Source organism: Aquarana catesbeiana, unplaced genomic scaffold (genome assembly GCF_042186555.1).
Source record: "Aquarana catesbeiana isolate 2022-GZ unplaced genomic scaffold, ASM4218655v1 unanchor228, whole genome shotgun sequence".
Taxonomy (NCBI): Eukaryota; Metazoa; Chordata; class Amphibia; order Anura; family Ranidae; genus Aquarana; species Aquarana catesbeiana.
The window spans coordinates 1,842,717-1,859,929 of NW_027362655.1; the positions used below are offsets into that span (position 1 = coordinate 1,842,717).

The following is a 17,213-nucleotide window of genomic DNA, read 5'->3' on the forward strand; positions in this document are numbered from 1 at the left end:
CTTTGGAACTCCCTACCCCAATCTGTCCGACTGTCCCCTAATCTATCCATCTTTAGATGATCCCTGAAAACCCTTCTCTTTCAAGAAGCCTATCCTGCTTCTAACTAATACACTGTTTGACTTCCTCCATCAGCTCATCCCCCACAGCTATTACCTTTTGTATCAATTGACCCACTCTTTTTAAATTGTAAGCTCTAATGAGCGGGGCCCTCTGATTCCTCTTGTACCAAATTATAATGTAACTAATGTCTGCCTTTATTTTGTTAAGCGCTGCGCAAACTGTTATATAAATCCTATATAATAATAATATACTGCGTTAAACTTGCAGTAATGCAATGAAATATACGGCATTAAACTTGCAGTAACACAATGAAATATACAGCGTTAAACTTGCAGTAACACAATGAAATATACGGCATTAAAGTTGCAGTAACACAATGAAATATACAGCGTTAAACTTCCAGTAACGCATAGAACTATATGGCGTTAAACTTCCAGTAACGCATTGAACTACATGGCCTTAAACTTGCAGTAACGCAATGAAATATACTGTGTTAAATGGTCACTACACTCACACTGCCTGAACTATCCCTACATTCACACTAATGTAAAGATGAATGGTCGCACTACACTCACACTGAACTATCCCTAGATTCACACTAAACCGATATTCTACACTGACAACAGAATCAGAATAGCACACTAACTGTCTAATAGCACTTAACAGAGCCCTGTTCTATCTCTCTCCACGCCGCTATCACACTACAAATGGTCGCTATGGAAAGAATGCTTTTACAGTGTGGGGCGGGATTAAGAGCAATGGTCCATGATTGGATACAGTCATCATGAATGCTTCCAATCATGGCTCTGACAGTGCTCTATGCCCTGATTGGGCGAAGCTTTCATTGCTTCAGCCAATCAGGGCTTTCAATGCACTGTGCGGCGGCACAGTGCATTGTGGTCGTTCGTCGGGCCAAACAAACGGTCAAACGACCCTATAATTCAGCTGTTCAGAGAACTTACAAACAACCAATGTTCGGCCCGAACTCACGCTCGGGCCGAACCATTTACCCATCCCTAGTCACTATATCCCCCTTTTTCCTCCATGAAAACTGAGGAGAAGAATGACTTTAAAACCTTTGCCTTCTCTTTGTCTTTTGTAACCAAATTCCCTTCATCGTCCTTTATGAGGCCAATATGCTCTGGCCTCACTTTCTTACCGTTTATATATTAAAAATATTTCTTGCATTCTTAAACTTCTAATTGCATTTTTACACTTCTTATTGCTTTCCTTGTATTCTTAGAATTCTGACAATGACCCCATCAGCCTTACATTTTTTGAAAGCCTTTTTTCCCCTTTTATATGCATTTTACCTTATAGTTTAACCACCCAGGTTTAATCTTAGCTCTTTTATATTTATTGCCCATTGAAATACACTGGCCGATACCTTTCTTTTAGTATGCTCTTAAAGCAGTGTTCCTAGTTCCTAGGATTGTATCCCATTTAATATCATGTAGCATAGAGCATAGTTTAGGGAGTACATAGTAGTTTAGGGAGCATATAGTACTATATAGAATCAGAATTAAGTCATGAACAACATACAGTATATAGTGCAGGGGTAAGGAGTATGTAATGTACAACATAGAGTATATAGGGCAGGGGTCAGGAGTATGTAATGTACAATATAAATTATACAATGTAAGGGTCAGGACTCATAATTTTGGTGTTCAGGAATCAGTGGAAGCTTAAATATTTACTTGAGAAAAGTTGCAAAGGTTCCACACCACTGCCTTCCAACTCTAGGGATGGACTCAAGCGTGTTTTGATCCAAGCACAGACCCACCTGAGCAATCCCGCCAGGAAGCCGTCACTGCACACCGTCAATCATGAGCAACCTAGTCAGGGCGTGTGTATGTGCAGCTGCGGGGGAAATGCCTCACTGCCTATGATTGTCGGTGTGCAGTGTTGACTTTCTGGTAGGATTGCTCATGTGGGTTGGGACTAGAATCTGAACACGCCTGAGCCCATCCCTACCCGTCTTCTAAGACTGCATTCAGGGACTTGGGTCTGAGACTATACAGACATATCCCTCCACCCGGCACAGCCAGCAGACAACAAAACAAGTAACCCTGGGAGAATTGTTGTGTCGGAGATCTTACTAGATCCAGGCATGGGGCAGAAGACCCAAAGCACATACCCATAGTCAATCAAAACCTTTGGTGAATTCAACATTTTGCTGCCAACTGAACCCCAGAATCTCCATAAATCCAGTCTAGATACATAAATTGTGTCTGCAGCACAGAGAAGGAAGATTATCTGAGAGAAATACAGGAATACAGGATGGGGAACACAGCTCAGGAAAGTGACCAGGGTATTACAGGCTGATATTACCCAGTCCTTGCCCTACTCTGGACCAATCAGTGAACAGTATGGGTGGAGGAATGCATTTAGTGTTGATGATCTACCTGTGCTGATCTCTGTGAGAGTGTCCTCCTCTATAAATGAACCTGTTATCACGTCCTTCTCCATAGACTGCTGATCATCCCTCACATACGTCTCTTCTTCTGCTTTCACCTCAAATTCTATATCGATTGGATCTCCAATCTAAATCAAGAAAATGAGAGAGAATATCATCTGTAAAATATAAGCTTTATTATTGTGACATCACATAAAAAATCCACACATCTCTATGTGTCCATTTTCTGGATGTTCTGTTCCACCAACCTTGTAACAGAGAGGGATAGTGTGGTCTTCCTGTGTGGAATACAGAGGATGGGGACATCTCTCTGGTGGGTTCCTGGTATGAGGTGGCTCCATCATATCTTTGTGTCCTTCAGAAAACTCCTCCATCACTCCATACACCTCATCCTCCTCTTTATACTCTTCTTTAACATCAATATTTTCATCCCCGAGGTTTCCACTCTGCAATATATAATAAACATTAATTGAAACAAACATGCTGTGTATAAATCAGAACTGCCAATAATTGTTCCTCATCTACCTGATGATGATGAGGGATGGTGTGACCTTCCTGTGTGGAATGCCGGGAATACAGAGGACGGGGACATCTCTCTGGTGGGTTCCTGTAGCTGGATGACTCCACCATGATGTCCTGGTACAGATCTTTGTGTCCTTTTAGAGACTCTGACTCCTCCATCACCCGATCCTCATCATCCTCCTCTTTTATCTCTTCTTTAACCTCAACTTTAGAATCTCTCAGGTTTGCACTCTGAATATATATTAAAAATGACATCAATGGTAACAATGCAGATAATGTACAGATCCTAATGATACTATCAGTGATTGTTCCTCATCTACCTGATGATGGTGAGGGATGGTGTGACTTTCCTGTGTGGAATCTCGAGAATACAGAGCATGGGGACATCTCTCTGGTGGGTTCCCGTTACTGGATCCATCTGTAGGAAGCACACACACTGACTGAATACATTGTTTTTATGTGTTTATCAGATGATGGGGGATCTAGATGGACCCTTTGTACTGCTCTCTCCTTTACAATAAAGTCTCCTCTTACCCGGTGATGGGAGGTGTGGCTGACTGTCCATCATGATGTCCTTGTAGAGATCCTTGTGTCCTTCTAAATACTCCCACTCCTCCATGGAGAAATAGACAGTGACATCCTGACACCTTATAGGAACCTGACACACACAATGATACAGTCACCATCCAGACACATCCCTTGTCTGTTACTGGATAATGTCCCAGAATTCCCAGCACCGCTCACCTCTCCTCCATCATCTCTCTGGTGACTTCTAGAATCTTCTTTTTATTTCTCTATTCTATCAGGGAGGGAGGTGGAGACAATGTGATGGTCATATGATCTCCAGACTTCACAGGAGGAAAACTCTAGATCTGAACACAAATAGTAAAATTAAATAATATTCCCAGAATCCTCCTTACCTCTCCATACAGGTTTCCATTTTAATAAGGCCCCATTTTGGGCTGAGGTAGAATTTACTCACACAGGAACCCCACTTCACAGGTTAAAAGCTTGTTGTAGGCAATCTGTCATTACATACAATGCAGGAGTAATAGACCTACTTTGCTAGTGAGGATACCAAGGGTCCATCCACATCCTAAGAGCATCAGAAAAAAAAAAGCCAGATGAAGGACAATAAGAGGAGGAGCTGTGAGATCAGTGTGATGTCATAGGACATATAGCCTCTGGATGGAGGGACATTTGGATGGGGAGATTTGAGGGGCCCTCTATAAGAGGCTCCCGCGCAAACCAAATCATTGTTCCTGGGTGCGTCCTTCCTCTCCTAAACTGAAGAGTGAACTTTGACCTTTACCATATAGAAATCTGTCAGGAATCTGTGAAAGTAAGCTCTCATGTGATCAGGTGATGTGCGGAGGAACAGAGTGTAAATAACAGACAATTTTCTCCGTGGCTCCTAATGGTGGGGATGGATTTTGCTGTGTGATGGTGCCAAGTTTCCACCCCCCCAGGGTCACTGCAGGTGTGGAGAAAAGCTGTGTAAGAGGATATGGAGGAGAGATGAGGAGGAGATCCAGGAATCAGGATAAAGGTCAGGACAAGCAACAGAGGAGCGCATCCAAGAGATGAAGCCGGGGTCACTACACAGAAAATCAATCCAAGGAAACAACAGGCAGGACGAGGAATAGCAAGAAGGAGCTCAGAGACAAATGAGAATATTGCTCAGCCAATGGGAGATTATCTCAGCATGACTTACATAATGAAGGAGATGAGGGGGAGGGGAGGAAGTCACTTATGGTGACCATAGAGACATGGAAATTCAGCTGGTTCAGCAGGGATCGGTCACATTTCCATCCATGTGTGGTCACTGCCGGATAAAAGTCACTCGATCAGCGGCTGCAGCCAATAGCTTCATCACTGATCTGTGTATTCTGAGAGCGGAGGAGCGCCCCCCATTGTCAGAATTCAATAATGCAGCTGGGAGGATTCCCCCATCCCCCTCCAATGTGTGGATGGGGGAATCACTTCAGTTTTTTTCACTCATCCCGCTAGCTGAACGATAAAACTGAACCATGTATGGCCAGCTTTGAATCATCAACTGAACCCCCTCCTGAAGGGGTTAATCTACGTATTACCTCCTCTGCCACCAGTTCCTGCAGGGTCTTCTCACTACGTCCTAGCAAATGCAATGTCCTGTCTGACTCTGACATCACTTCCTGTCTGTATTCCATAGAGACTTCCTGACTGGGTAGAGGATACATCACCACCTTGTGGAGCTCAGAGGAACTGCAGCTCAAGAAACATAAACACGGCCTCGTGCTGTGTGTGTATGTACTGTATATCCTTCCCCTTTCTCTTCTCCCTGAGTGTGTATGAAGAGGCGGAGCTTTGAGTGTGTATGAAAAAGGGGCGGCGCTCTCAGTGTGTATAAAGAGGCGGAGCTCTGAGTGTGTATGAAGAGGCGGAGCTCCTGAGTGTGTATGAAGAGGCGGAGCTCTGAGTGTGTATGAAGAGGCGGAGCTCTGAGTGTGTTTGAAGAGGCGGAGCCCTGAGTGTGTATGAAGAGGTGGAGCTCTGAGTGTGTATGAAGAGGCGGAGCTCTGAGTGTGTATGAAGAGGCGGAGCTCTGAGTGAGTATGAAGAGGCGGAGCTCTGAGTGTGTATGAAGAGGCGGAGCCCTGAGTGCGTATGAAGAGGCGGAGCCCTGAGTGCGTATGAAGAGGCGGAGCCCTGAGTGTGTATGAAGAGGCGAAGCTCTGAGTGCGTATAAAGAGGCGGAGCTCTGAGTGTGTATGAAGAGGCGGAGCCTTGAGTGTGTATGAAGAGGCGGAGCCCTGAGTGTGTATGAAGAGGCGGAGCTCTGAGTGTGTATGAAGAGGCGGAGCCCTGAGTGTGTATGAAGAGGCGCAGCTCTGAGTGTGTATGAAGAGGCGGAGCTCTGAGTGTGTATAAAGAGGCGGAGCTCTGAGTGTGTATGAAGAGGCGGAGCTCTGAGTGTGTATGAAGAGGCGGAGCCCTGAGTGTGTATGAAGAGGCGCAGCTCTGAGTGTGTATGAAGAGGCGCAGCTCTGAGTGTGTATGAAGAGGCGGAGCTCTGAGTGTGTATGAAGAGGCGGAGCTCTGAGTGTGTATGAAGAGGCGGAGCTCTGAGTGTGTATGAAGAGGCGGAGCTCTGAGTGTTATGAAGAGGCGGAGCTCTGTGTATGAAGAGGCAGAGCTCTGAGTATGTATGAAGAGGCGGAGCTCTGAGTGTGTATGAAGAGGCGGAGCCCTGAGTGTGTATGAAGAGGCGGAGCTCTGAGTGTTATGAAGAGGCGGAGCTCTGTGTATGAAGAGGCAGAGCTCTGAGTATGTATGAAGAGGCGGAGCTCTGAGTGTGTATGAAGAGGTGGAGCTCCTGAGTGTGTATGAAGAGGCGGAGCTCTGAGTGTGTATGAAGAGGCGGAGCTCTGAGTGTTATGAAGAGGCGGAGCTCTGTGTATGAAGAGGCAGAGCTCTGAGTATGTATGAAGAGGCGGAGCTCTGAGTGTGTATGAAGAGGCGGAGCTCTGAGTGTGTATGAAGAGGCGGAGCTCTGAGTGTGTATGAAGAGGCGGAGCTCTGAGTGTTATGAAGAGGCGGAGCTCTGAGTGTTATGAAGAGGCGGAGCTCTGAGTGTGTATGAAGAGGCAGAGCCCTGAGTGTGTATTAAGAGGCGGAGCTCTGAGTGTGTATGAAAAGGCGCAGCTCTGAGTGTTATGAAGAGGCGGAGCTCTGAGTGTTATGAAGAGGCGGAGCCCTGAGTGTGTATGAAGAGGTGGAGCCCTGAGTGTGTATGAAGAGGCGGAGCTCTGAGTGTGTATGAAGAGGCGGAGCCCTGAGTGTGTATGAAGAGGCGGAGCTCTGAGTGTGTATGAAGAGGCGGAGCCCTGAGTGTGTATGAAGAGGCGGAGCCCTGAGTGTGTATGAAGAGGCGGAGCCCTGAGTGTGTATGAAGAGGCGGAGCTCTGAGTGTGTATGAAGAGGCGGAGCCCTGAGTGTGTATGAAGAGGCGGAGCTCTGAGTGTGTATGAAGAGGCAGAGCTCTGAGCATGTATGAAGAGGCGGAGCTCTGAGTGTGTATGAAGAGGAGGAGCTCTGAGTGCGTATGAAGAGGCGGAGCCCTGAGTGCGTATGAAGAGGCGGAGCCCTGAGTGCGTATGAAGAGGCGGAGCTCTGAGTGCATATGAAGAGGCGGAGCCCTGAGTGCGTGTGAAGAGGCGGAGCTCTGAGTGTGTGTGAAGAGGCGGAGCTCTAAATGTGTGTGAAGAGGCGGAGCTCTGAGTGTGTGTGAAGGGGCGGAGCTCTGAGTGTGTGTGAAGAGGCGTAGAGCTCTGAGCGTGTATGAAGAGGCGGAGCCCTGAGTGTGTATGAAGAGGCGGAGCTCTGAGTGTGTATGGAGAGGCGGAGCCCAGAGTGTGCATGAAGAGGCGGAGCTCTGAGTATGTATGAAGAGGGGGAGCCCTGAGTGTGTATGAAGAGGCGGAGCTCTGAGTATGTATGAAGAGGGGGAGCCCTGAGTGTGTATGAAGAGGCGGAGCTCTGAGTGTGTATGAAGAGGCGGAGCTCTGAGTGTGTATGAAGAGGCGGAGCCCTGAGTGTGTATGAAGAGGCGGAGCTCTGAGTGTGTATGAAGAGGCGGAGCTCTGAGTGTGTATGAAGAGGCGGAGCCCTGAGTGTGTATGAAGAGGCGGAGCTCTGAGTGTGTATGAAGAGGCGGAGCTCTGAGTGTGTATGAAGAGGCGGAGCTCTGAGTGTGTATGAAGAGGCGGAGCTCCTGCTGGAACAGCGGTTGGAGGAGGAGTCTAGGAGGGAGATGACAGAAAGCTCAGCAGACTCTCAGGAGTGAGCGAGGAAGATCCAGTTCCTTTGCCATCGGAGGTGAGGAGAGTGTGAAGGATGTTGGTGACTCTGGTAGATGAAAAGCTGGGAGTCATATTGCTCTGGTGAGTGGGGAAGCACTACTAAGGGGGCGCCCTCACCATCACGTGTGTAAGAGGTGGAAGAAGGCGTGGCTACACTACAGCTGGCACAGTTTGGAGCACCGAGAACTTTACACCTTATCAACTTTTCATTGATTTGTGGATTTTTTTTTAGCAAGATAATTGAAGTAGATGCAAAGTGGAAGCAGTGGACTTGCAGAGAACACTATATTGAGCATAAAATATTGTAATTTGCACAGGATTTTAGTTTATTTAATATAGCAACAAATATTATAAGATTAAAGAAGTAGGTGCAATGTGAAAGCAGTGGTCCTGCAGGGAACAGCAATTTGAGCACAAATCACTTTATTTTGTATATGAGTTTGCACATGGATCAGGTTACATAATTTATTAATAGACACTATAAGATCAATGAAGCAGGTCTAAAGTGGAAGCAGGCAGAAATGTGCGAAAAGATCTGGACAGCCGCACACCGGGAGAAATTTCATGTGTCTTTATTGTAGAAACTGGATCATGAAGAACACAAGACACCACAGCAAGAAAGTACAGGAAAACAGCTGACGCGTTTCACAGGGTGATCTGACTCGCCTGGCTCGTAATTGCCATAAGAGACCTGTCACTGGTAATTTAACCCCAGACGGGAGATCAGCACTTAAAGCATTGATAGCAGACAATAATATCGTCATTAGGAATGCGGACAAGGGTGGTATTGTGGTTGTGTTAGACTCCGAGACATACAAACAAGAGGCTTTGCGCCAGTTATCTGACACACACACACGTACCAACCACTTTCATCCAATCCCACATTATCCTTTAAGACAAAACTATCTGCTCTCCTTGATAGGGCGGTACAAGCAGGCCTCTTCTCCCAGAGATAAGGAGACGTTTATCCCAGAGCATCCTATCATGCCGATATTCCACCATCTACCCAAAGTTCATAAGGGGTTTAACCCCCTCATAGGTCGGCCGATTGTTGCCGGAATAGGTTCACTTAATGAACGACTGGGCGAATGGGTGGATTCTCAACTCCAGCCTTTAACAACAGGTCTGCTGGGTTACCTGAGGGATACAAAGCAATTGCTTAGTAAACTTCAAGATTTTCAATGGAAAGACAATTATAGGTGGATCAGCTGCGATGTCACCAGTCTATATTCCAGTATCCCACATCACCTGGGTCTCCAAGGGGTTGCTTGGTTTCTAAGAAGGTCAGGCAGGTTCTCCCTGATACTCCAGGCTTTCATTTTACAAGCTCTTGGTGTACCTACTTACTCACAATTTTTTTTATGTTTGACGGGGGCTATTATCTCCAGAGATGTGGGGCCTCCATGGGGGTGAAATTTTCGCCCTCGTTAGCCAACCTATTCATGGGTTGGTGGGAGAGGTCTCACATCTTTGGACATGATAGCCCCCACCGTTTAGATAAGGTGTTTTTCTGTCGTTTCATTGATGACCTCCTATTCATTAACTCCGATGAGAATGCCGATCTTAAAACCTGGCTCTCATATTTCAATGATAATAGTTTCAACTTGAGTTTCACAGGGGTTTTACAGACTAATAGCATAGAATTCCTGGATGTGAGATTAACAGGGATAGGGGGATCAGTTCACACCAGTCTCTTTAGAAAACCCACCGCGGGGAACGCTCTACTTAGAGCCGACTCCGCACATCCCAGGCACACCATCAGAGGTGTGCCCTATGGACAGTTTCTCAGGTTGAAACTTTGTGCAGCACACCCGAGAATTTCCAAATAGAGGCTAATGATGTGGCCCAGCGATTTAAGGATCGAGGGTACACAGATTCTTTGGTTAAGAGAGCATTAACTACCGCTAACACTACTCCTAGACATTTGCTTTTACAAGATAAACGTTACAAAAAGAACAAATAATAAATCAACTATCTCCTCAAAAAACGCTCCAGTTTTTTCTACACCGTTTAGCTCAGAGTTTAACAAAATAAAAAATATAATAACTAGGTACCTTCCGATTTTATTCAGTGACCCTGTTTACAGTAATATCCTTTCCGAAGGTATCAAAATGGTTTCACGTAGAGAACCCACTTTGGGGAGCTCCCTCTCATCTAGTTTATTTTCGACTGGACGGCCAAGGTCAAATTGGTTAAGTTTCACAGGGAAGTTCAAATGTGGTAAAAAAGGTTGCAAATTATTGTCGCCATATGAAAAAAGGCAAATATGTTCAATCTTGTACTAACAGCTGAACCTTTAATATCTCCTCTTTTATCAATTGCAACACCCAATTCTTAGTATACGTTATCACTTGTGACATATGTCAAATCCAATATGTGGGCCGCACGACACGCAGATTTAGGGACCGATTATATGACCACTTACATGACATCGAGAAGGATAGGCTAACAAATTTCGCTAAACATTGGATTTTTGTACACCATAAAGACGTATCAAGTCTCTTTATTCAGGGCATCGAAAGAATTGTAACACCTATTAGAGGAGGGGACAGGTTCCAGTTACTATGTAAACGTGAAGTTTACTGGATATTTTCTCTGAACACTAGAATTCCGTCAGGCCTTAATTTTGAATGGGACGTTTCCTATTATTATGACTAACTTGTACCTTACATATTTCCCTGTTCCTTGTCCTCCACATTTTTCATCACCTCATTTTATTAATTTCTTTCTATTTCTCTTTATTTCATCTTATTCCATCTCATTTTTTATTTTATCCATTTTATTTTGCTTTATTGTGCTCCACTTGGCTTCCTTTTTTTAATCTTTCTATCCTCTGTACCTCATTTTATTTTACTTTCATTTTTATTTTCATGTTGTCCTATTTTATTCTATTTTATTTATTTCATCTCTTACACATATTTTCTTACTTTATTTTGCTCTCTTTTTCTTTATTTCTCATCTTCTGATCATTACACATCTTTCTATTGTTATTTTATTCAACCTTCCGTTTGGCCAATACTTTTACAGATTGAACTTATCCCCTGGAATGTATATACAATTTTTTATTTTTAGTTCCCTTTGAACATTGAGCCCTATATGTCTTTACTAGCTTTTATCTGTGGTTCTGAGCCCTGTTTGGCTTTGGCTCCGTCTAATTAATCGTCTATTGGACACTATAGCTTCCTTAGACATAACATCCTTTCGATCCACACATCGCTGCGTCTATGGACATAGCAATGTCTTCCCTCTATCTCTTCCATCTTTTGTTCCTCCACATACATTTTATGTTAGACGCTGTTTTCTTAAGCTGCTTGCCAAATGGTTCCGTCTATACCCACGTATTTCCATACACACAGGCGAGTTTTAAAACCTATAATAGTTTAACATGGCTTCAGACGGCTCCGAATGTTCTAAAACATTTCCATCACTAAATCACTCTACATTATATGCAAAGCAATCCTACGAGAGTTCTACTTCATGGGGCCTGTATAAGCATGATCATTAATACACGCTTTTCGGATACCCATGTTTCTTTATTTTGGTTTAGGACTGTTATTCCTTGTATATTTTAAATAGTCGATGGTTCGACAATATACATTTAGGTTAGCATTTTGGTGCTTACAGGTTTTCACTGTCCTAATAAGCACGGTCTTGATCGATGTGCATAAAGTTCCTTTATCTTGATGTGTTCGTATATATATTTTTTCATTATCTTTTATATCAACTGTTTTCATACTAGATCATGAATAACCTGCTCTAAATGCCTGCTTATGTTGACACATTTGTTTTCTCTCCAGATTATGGGCAATACATCTACAGATTACTGGGATCTGGTGTAGTGTCGATGAGTGCCTCCCGTCCAATAATGCCTCCTACGTACTGCGCATGTGTACGTACTGGCATGACGTCACGCACTGCGCATGCGCAGTGCGTAGGAGGCATTATTCGACGGGAGGCACTCATTGACACTACACCGGCATTATAGATTTTTTAACCACTTCCCGCCCGGCCTATAGCGGATTGACGTCCAGGAAGTGGTTCCGTTATCCTGACTGGGCGTCATATGAGGTCCAGCAGGATAACATGCCGCCGCACGCCCGCTCCACCGATCTTGGTAAAGAGCCTCCAGCCATCAGTGCCGCCTATCAGTGCCCATCATCAGTGCCCGGCAGTGCCACCTCATCAGTGCCACCTCATTGGTGCCACCTCATCGGTGCCCATCAGTGCCGCCCTATCAGTGCCTGTCAGTGCAGCCATATCAGTGCCCATCATTGAAGAAGAAAACATACTTATTTACAAAACTTTTTAACAGAAACAAAGAAAAACTTGTTTTTTTTTTTTTAATTTTCGGTCTTTTTTTATTTGTTGCGCAAAAAATAAAAACCGCAGAGGTGATCAAATACCACCAAGCTCTATTTGTAGGAACAAAATGATAAAAAAAATTGTTTGTGTACAGTGTTGTATGACCGCGCAATTGTCCTTCAAATTGTGACAGCGCTGAAAGCTGAAAATTGGCCTGGGTGGGAAGGTGTCTAAGTGCCTGGTATTGAAGTGGTTAAACATGGATGTTTATGTTTATCTATTTTCTACCTACATTTTTTTTCTTTTGACCATTGAGATCCCGGCATTTGTTGTTTAGTTCATTTTGCCCTTTTCTGAATACATATCAAATGTGCTAATTAATAGCTATGTCTACTAAATCAACTGCCTAGGCAGTTGTACATATATTTCAGACATTCACTGTCATCATATGGTTCTCCCCTCTTTATGGCCCTATATATATTGATCGTTATTACTCTTCCATTTTACATACAATTCTGGGCTTAATCTTTTATGTCCATGCACGCATTTATGCAGGCTGATTTTACATTAGACTATTGACACATCTCTGATTACATATTTTCATCTCATGTGTTATTACACTGTATTTTATACTCCACACATATCTTTGATCATTCTTTATTCATTTATACAATATTTTTTTTTCATTTATTACTTATATCACATCATTTTTACTTCACTTAGAACCAAGTTAATATGCAAGTGATGTCCCCTGTTTGCACAGAGGTCTAGCTTTATGTTTATAATTTCACTTTACTTTCTTTATACAACACACACTGTTATGTACCATCAATTTTGTTTATGTCCAGTGGTGATTAGGTTTTTCTAATTACCCTTTCAGTTCACTTATCTTTCATTTTTCACAAACTTTCATTTCACCAATTTAATTTATTCAATTTTTCATTTTTATCATTTATTCTCATTTACATTTTTATACCTTTTTCTGTTGCTTATATACCACACTATCATGGGAGAACCTATTACCTAACAACAGGTGCGGAGATCTCATGCGGTTGGATCCCAGCTGTTCTTGGTTCTTTGCATCATTACATGGTCACGTGGTTTAGAACATAGAGTTTATATGTGGTTCTCATTCCCATGGTTGTCAGCTATGAGTAAGCACTTAGTATAAGTGTGAAACGCGTCAGCTGTTTTCCTGTACTTTCTTGCTGTGGTGTCTTGTGTACTTCATGATCCAGTTTCTACAATAAAGACACATTAAATTTCTCCCGGTGTGCGGCTGTCCAGATCTTTTCGCACATTCCTGCCTGCTTCAGTATTAGCTAGCACCTGGGGCTCTTCTTTCCTGGAGGTTAAGGATTCATTTATTCTGGTCTGGATCTACCTGAGCGGTGGAGTCTCTCTCGTTTCTAAAGTGCAAGCAGTAGACCAGCAGAGAATATTATTTTGAGCACTTAGCACTTTATATATGAATGTATCCATATATATATTTTTTTTTCAAATGTTATTTATTAAAGGTTTTGTGATTTTACATACACAAACAAAACAGACAAGCAAAACAAACAGAAACATGAAATATTCATTTTGCAACAACTCAAAAAGCAGTACATTTGTCCTTGCATTTTTTTTCCCTCATATCAAAAATACCAGCTCTGTAATAAGAACCGTAAAGTCTGTATTTGGAACAAGAAAATTGCTACAGATCTTGAAAACAATCAAATAGACCAATGATCTCCAAACTGTGGCCTGGGGGCCAAATTCTACCCATTGCTTGCTTTTATCTGGCCCTTGGGGCAGGATTTTATTCACGGACACCCAATGACACCAACAATGGGGCCCAATAATACCAAAGATGGGGGATCATTTCTCCCAATGACACCAACAGTGAGGCCCAATGACACCAATGATGAGGCACAGTTCCTCCCAATGACATCAAATATCGGGCACTATTCCTCCCAATGACACCAATGATGAGGCACAGTTCCTCCCAATGACATCAAATATCGGGCACTATTCCTCCCAAGGACACCAACGATGGGGCACAGTTCCCTCCAATGACCCCAACAATGGGGCACTATTGCTCTCACTGAAACCAAAAATGCGGCATTATTTACTCCAACTGATGCTGGGACAATTTCTTCTCATGATGGTCACAGTCTGGCCCCCTAATGTCTGAAGGACAGTAAATAATCCTTTTATTTAGAAAATTTGGAGACCTCTGAAATAGACATAAATACATAAATACTTTCTTATCACTAGCAGTCAGTTATATAGTAAGGTATAACCAATAGATGTCCAAAGAGACTGCAAAAACACTAAACATTTGGAGGTTTAATACCAACCTCCTGTAAATATCAGATTATGAGTATATTGAATTACATTACGAGAGGTCCATATGTGTCCACACATTATTGTTCTAAAGGTAACACATTCTAGGGCATCACCAACCAAATATTTAGCACTGTAGGAGTTGTAAAGAAACAAGACCTAATGGAGCCAAGCCAGGTACCTGTAACCACGGGTCCCATCATTTATTGAACTTGATTGAAGTACGACGGTGTTTCATGATATGTCTCTCCTTAAGCAATGTGGAGTTATCTTGGGTACTTCAGTCCTCAGACATGGGTGGTAGAGGCTTTATCCACTAACAGAATACTTTTACCTGCCAAAAACAATAAGCAAGATATAGCAGTCTGGACATGGGGTGTAAGTAGCTATTCATCCAAAAACCCCAATATACAGGTCAAAGGGTCATTTGGTAGGGACACCTGAAACGCTTGGCTTATAACCGATATTACTCTATTCCAATAGTGCACCAGTTTAGGGCACCACCAACACATGTGTAAATGGTCCGCAGGGGAACCTCCACACCTTGGACATTCTGGACTCTCTCTACATTGCCATTTATTCAATTTAAGGGGAGTTCTATGTACTCTGTGAATAACAAATTGTTGTGACACCCATTGGGTAGGAGAAATAGACATTAAAGGTACTTGCTCTAATATAGATTGCCACCACTCTCCATCCACGTTAGAGATATCTGTAGACCACCCTGTCCTGCCATAAAGCTGAATAGTTGTCTGAGAGCGAAGGAGAAGAGACCCATATAAAGATGATATAAGAAGAGACCCATATAAAGATGATATAAGAAGAGACCCATATAAAGATGATAGAAGAAGAGACCCATATAAAGATGATATAAGAAGAGACCGATATAAAGATGATATAAGAAGAGATCCATATAAAGATGATAGAAGAAGAGACCCATATAAAGATGATAGAAGACCTTTCTTCTCCTTGCTAGTAGCTACTTGATCTATGAGTTGAATGTCTATCTGTATGAGAGATGTGGACCTGGTTTGAATAGAACCTGTATGGCAAAGTTGAAGGTGTGGATAAAAGCTAGTTGTGGGTAAACCAAACTCGAGTTGTAAGTCTTTAAAGGATTTTAGATGGCCATTGGTATATAATTAATACAGGAAATGTATACCCCTAGAATACCAGGCAGAAAAGCCCTGTAGTTTCTCAAACTCCTCTAGTCATCCTCTTTCCCAGATAGGATGAAATCTGGAAATACCATCATAGCCCATAATACGTCACATCTCGTCCCAGACCTTAGCCATGAGGATCAAGGTAGGACATGTGGAACAGTCCCAAAACCCACCCGCCTCCAATTGGGCCAGCAGAGGAAAATTATTAGACATAGACAGCAGTATAGCTTGAATGGGGTCCCTACCATCTAGGGGTGCAACGGATCGTCGCCGATCCGTGATCCGTACGGATCAACCTCCGCGGATCGGGAAACATCCGCGATCCGCGGAGCACTCTGCGACCTCGGCCATAGGAAAGGCCGTGGCTTCGGCCTAGCTCCGGAGCGGCGGCCATCTTGGTACACCCGGAAGCGGCCGCTGTCTCATCAGGAAGTGACGTTTCGTCGTCGCCATCTTGCTACACCCCCCACTCCTGCACAGCACAGTAATGATAGAGTGAGAAGGGGGCAAGCGGACATCTTGTTACACCCACCGGAGTTTTAGATTTAAAAGCTATTTTCAACACAAAACCGAGCTTATATGCATAAATACAATATTTGTAGATCGGACAGACTGTTTAGATGTTAGATTTTAAAAGCAACAGCAAACCTGCTGACCTTATATGGTTGCTAATGTGACAGAACACCTCTGATTTTCACATTTAATGTTAAATGTGAAAATCAGAGGTGTTCTGTCACATTAGCAACCATGTAAGGTCAGCAGGTTTGCTGTTGCTTTTAAAATCTAACATCTAAACAGTCTGTCCGATCTAAAAATACTGTATTTATGCATATAAGCTCGGTTTTGTGTTGAAAATAGCTTTTAAATCTAAAACTCTGGTGGGTGTAACAAGATTTGTGTGTTTTTTTTTCTTTTTTTTTTGCTGATCCGAAAATTATCCGATTCGTGACTCTGATCTGAGGGTCAATCCGATCCGTGAGTTTTTTGATCCGTTGCACCCCTACTACCATCAATAATCCCCCACCCAGCAAAATGTTGCAGCTGGGAAGCCAGGAAGTATAACCAGCAGAGGAGACAGACAAACCTCCACCATCTTTGGGCAGTTGTAAAATAGGTAAGTGCATCCTAGGCTGCTTCTCTTTCCATATCAGAGTGTCTATCCTCTTAACCACTTGCCGACCGCCTCACATACATGTACGGTCGGCAGCTTAATTGCGCAAAATCACATACAGGTACGTCATTTCGTGCAATAGGTCTGGGGCGCGCATGCGTGCCACCAGTGACTAGCTCCCACTGTGATTGGACACAGTGGGAGCCAATTAGCAGGTCCAGTGGAAATTCAATTTTTTTCCATTTTTTTTACTGGATGTTTTATAACCGAAGCAAAAAATATTATTTTTTTTATTCTGGAATATGTGTGGTGTACAGAAGAAAAATAGGTATAGTCCTTATCTTTTGGGTGCATAATTCTCCATGGATCAACCAGATTTAGGTTAAACAATTCTGCTTTTACTTTTTTAAGCTAGGAGTAGGAAAGGGGAGACGCCCCTCTCAAGACATCTAGTAACGGCTCCTTGGAG

The 17,213-nt window shown here is 43.3% G+C and overlaps 2 protein-coding genes across 6 annotated transcripts in view; one reads left to right on the plus strand and one right to left on the minus strand.

Annotated features, from left to right (window-relative positions):
* The window catches only part of LOC141121727 (uncharacterized), a 178,289-nt gene that overhangs the window by 135,521 nt on the left and 25,555 nt on the right, over nt 1-17,213 (plus strand). The window lies entirely within an intron of this gene.
* The window catches only part of LOC141121652 (uncharacterized), a 447,439-nt gene that overhangs the window by 11,763 nt on the left and 418,463 nt on the right, over nt 1-17,213 (minus strand). Inside the window, exons 1-7 of one of the 5 annotated variants that reach the window (XM_073611328.1) lie at nt 5,093-5,181; nt 3,744-3,871; nt 3,534-3,657; nt 3,320-3,417; nt 3,003-3,230; nt 2,726-2,923; nt 2,467-2,605 (exon numbers count right to left, since the gene is read on the minus strand). In XM_073611328.1, the coding sequence (XP_073467429.1) occupies nt 2,467-2,605; nt 2,726-2,923; nt 3,003-3,230; nt 3,320-3,417; nt 3,534-3,618 (748 nt within the window). In that variant the 5' untranslated portion in view covers nt 3,619-3,657; nt 3,744-3,871; nt 5,093-5,181. Of the gene's footprint in view, nt 1-2,466; nt 2,606-2,725; nt 2,924-3,002; nt 3,231-3,319; nt 3,418-3,533; nt 3,658-3,743; nt 5,040-5,092; nt 5,182-17,213 lie in introns of those variants that run through there. The other 4 variants (XM_073611330.1, XM_073611329.1, XM_073611331.1 and 1 more) reach the window with 4 other exon arrangements.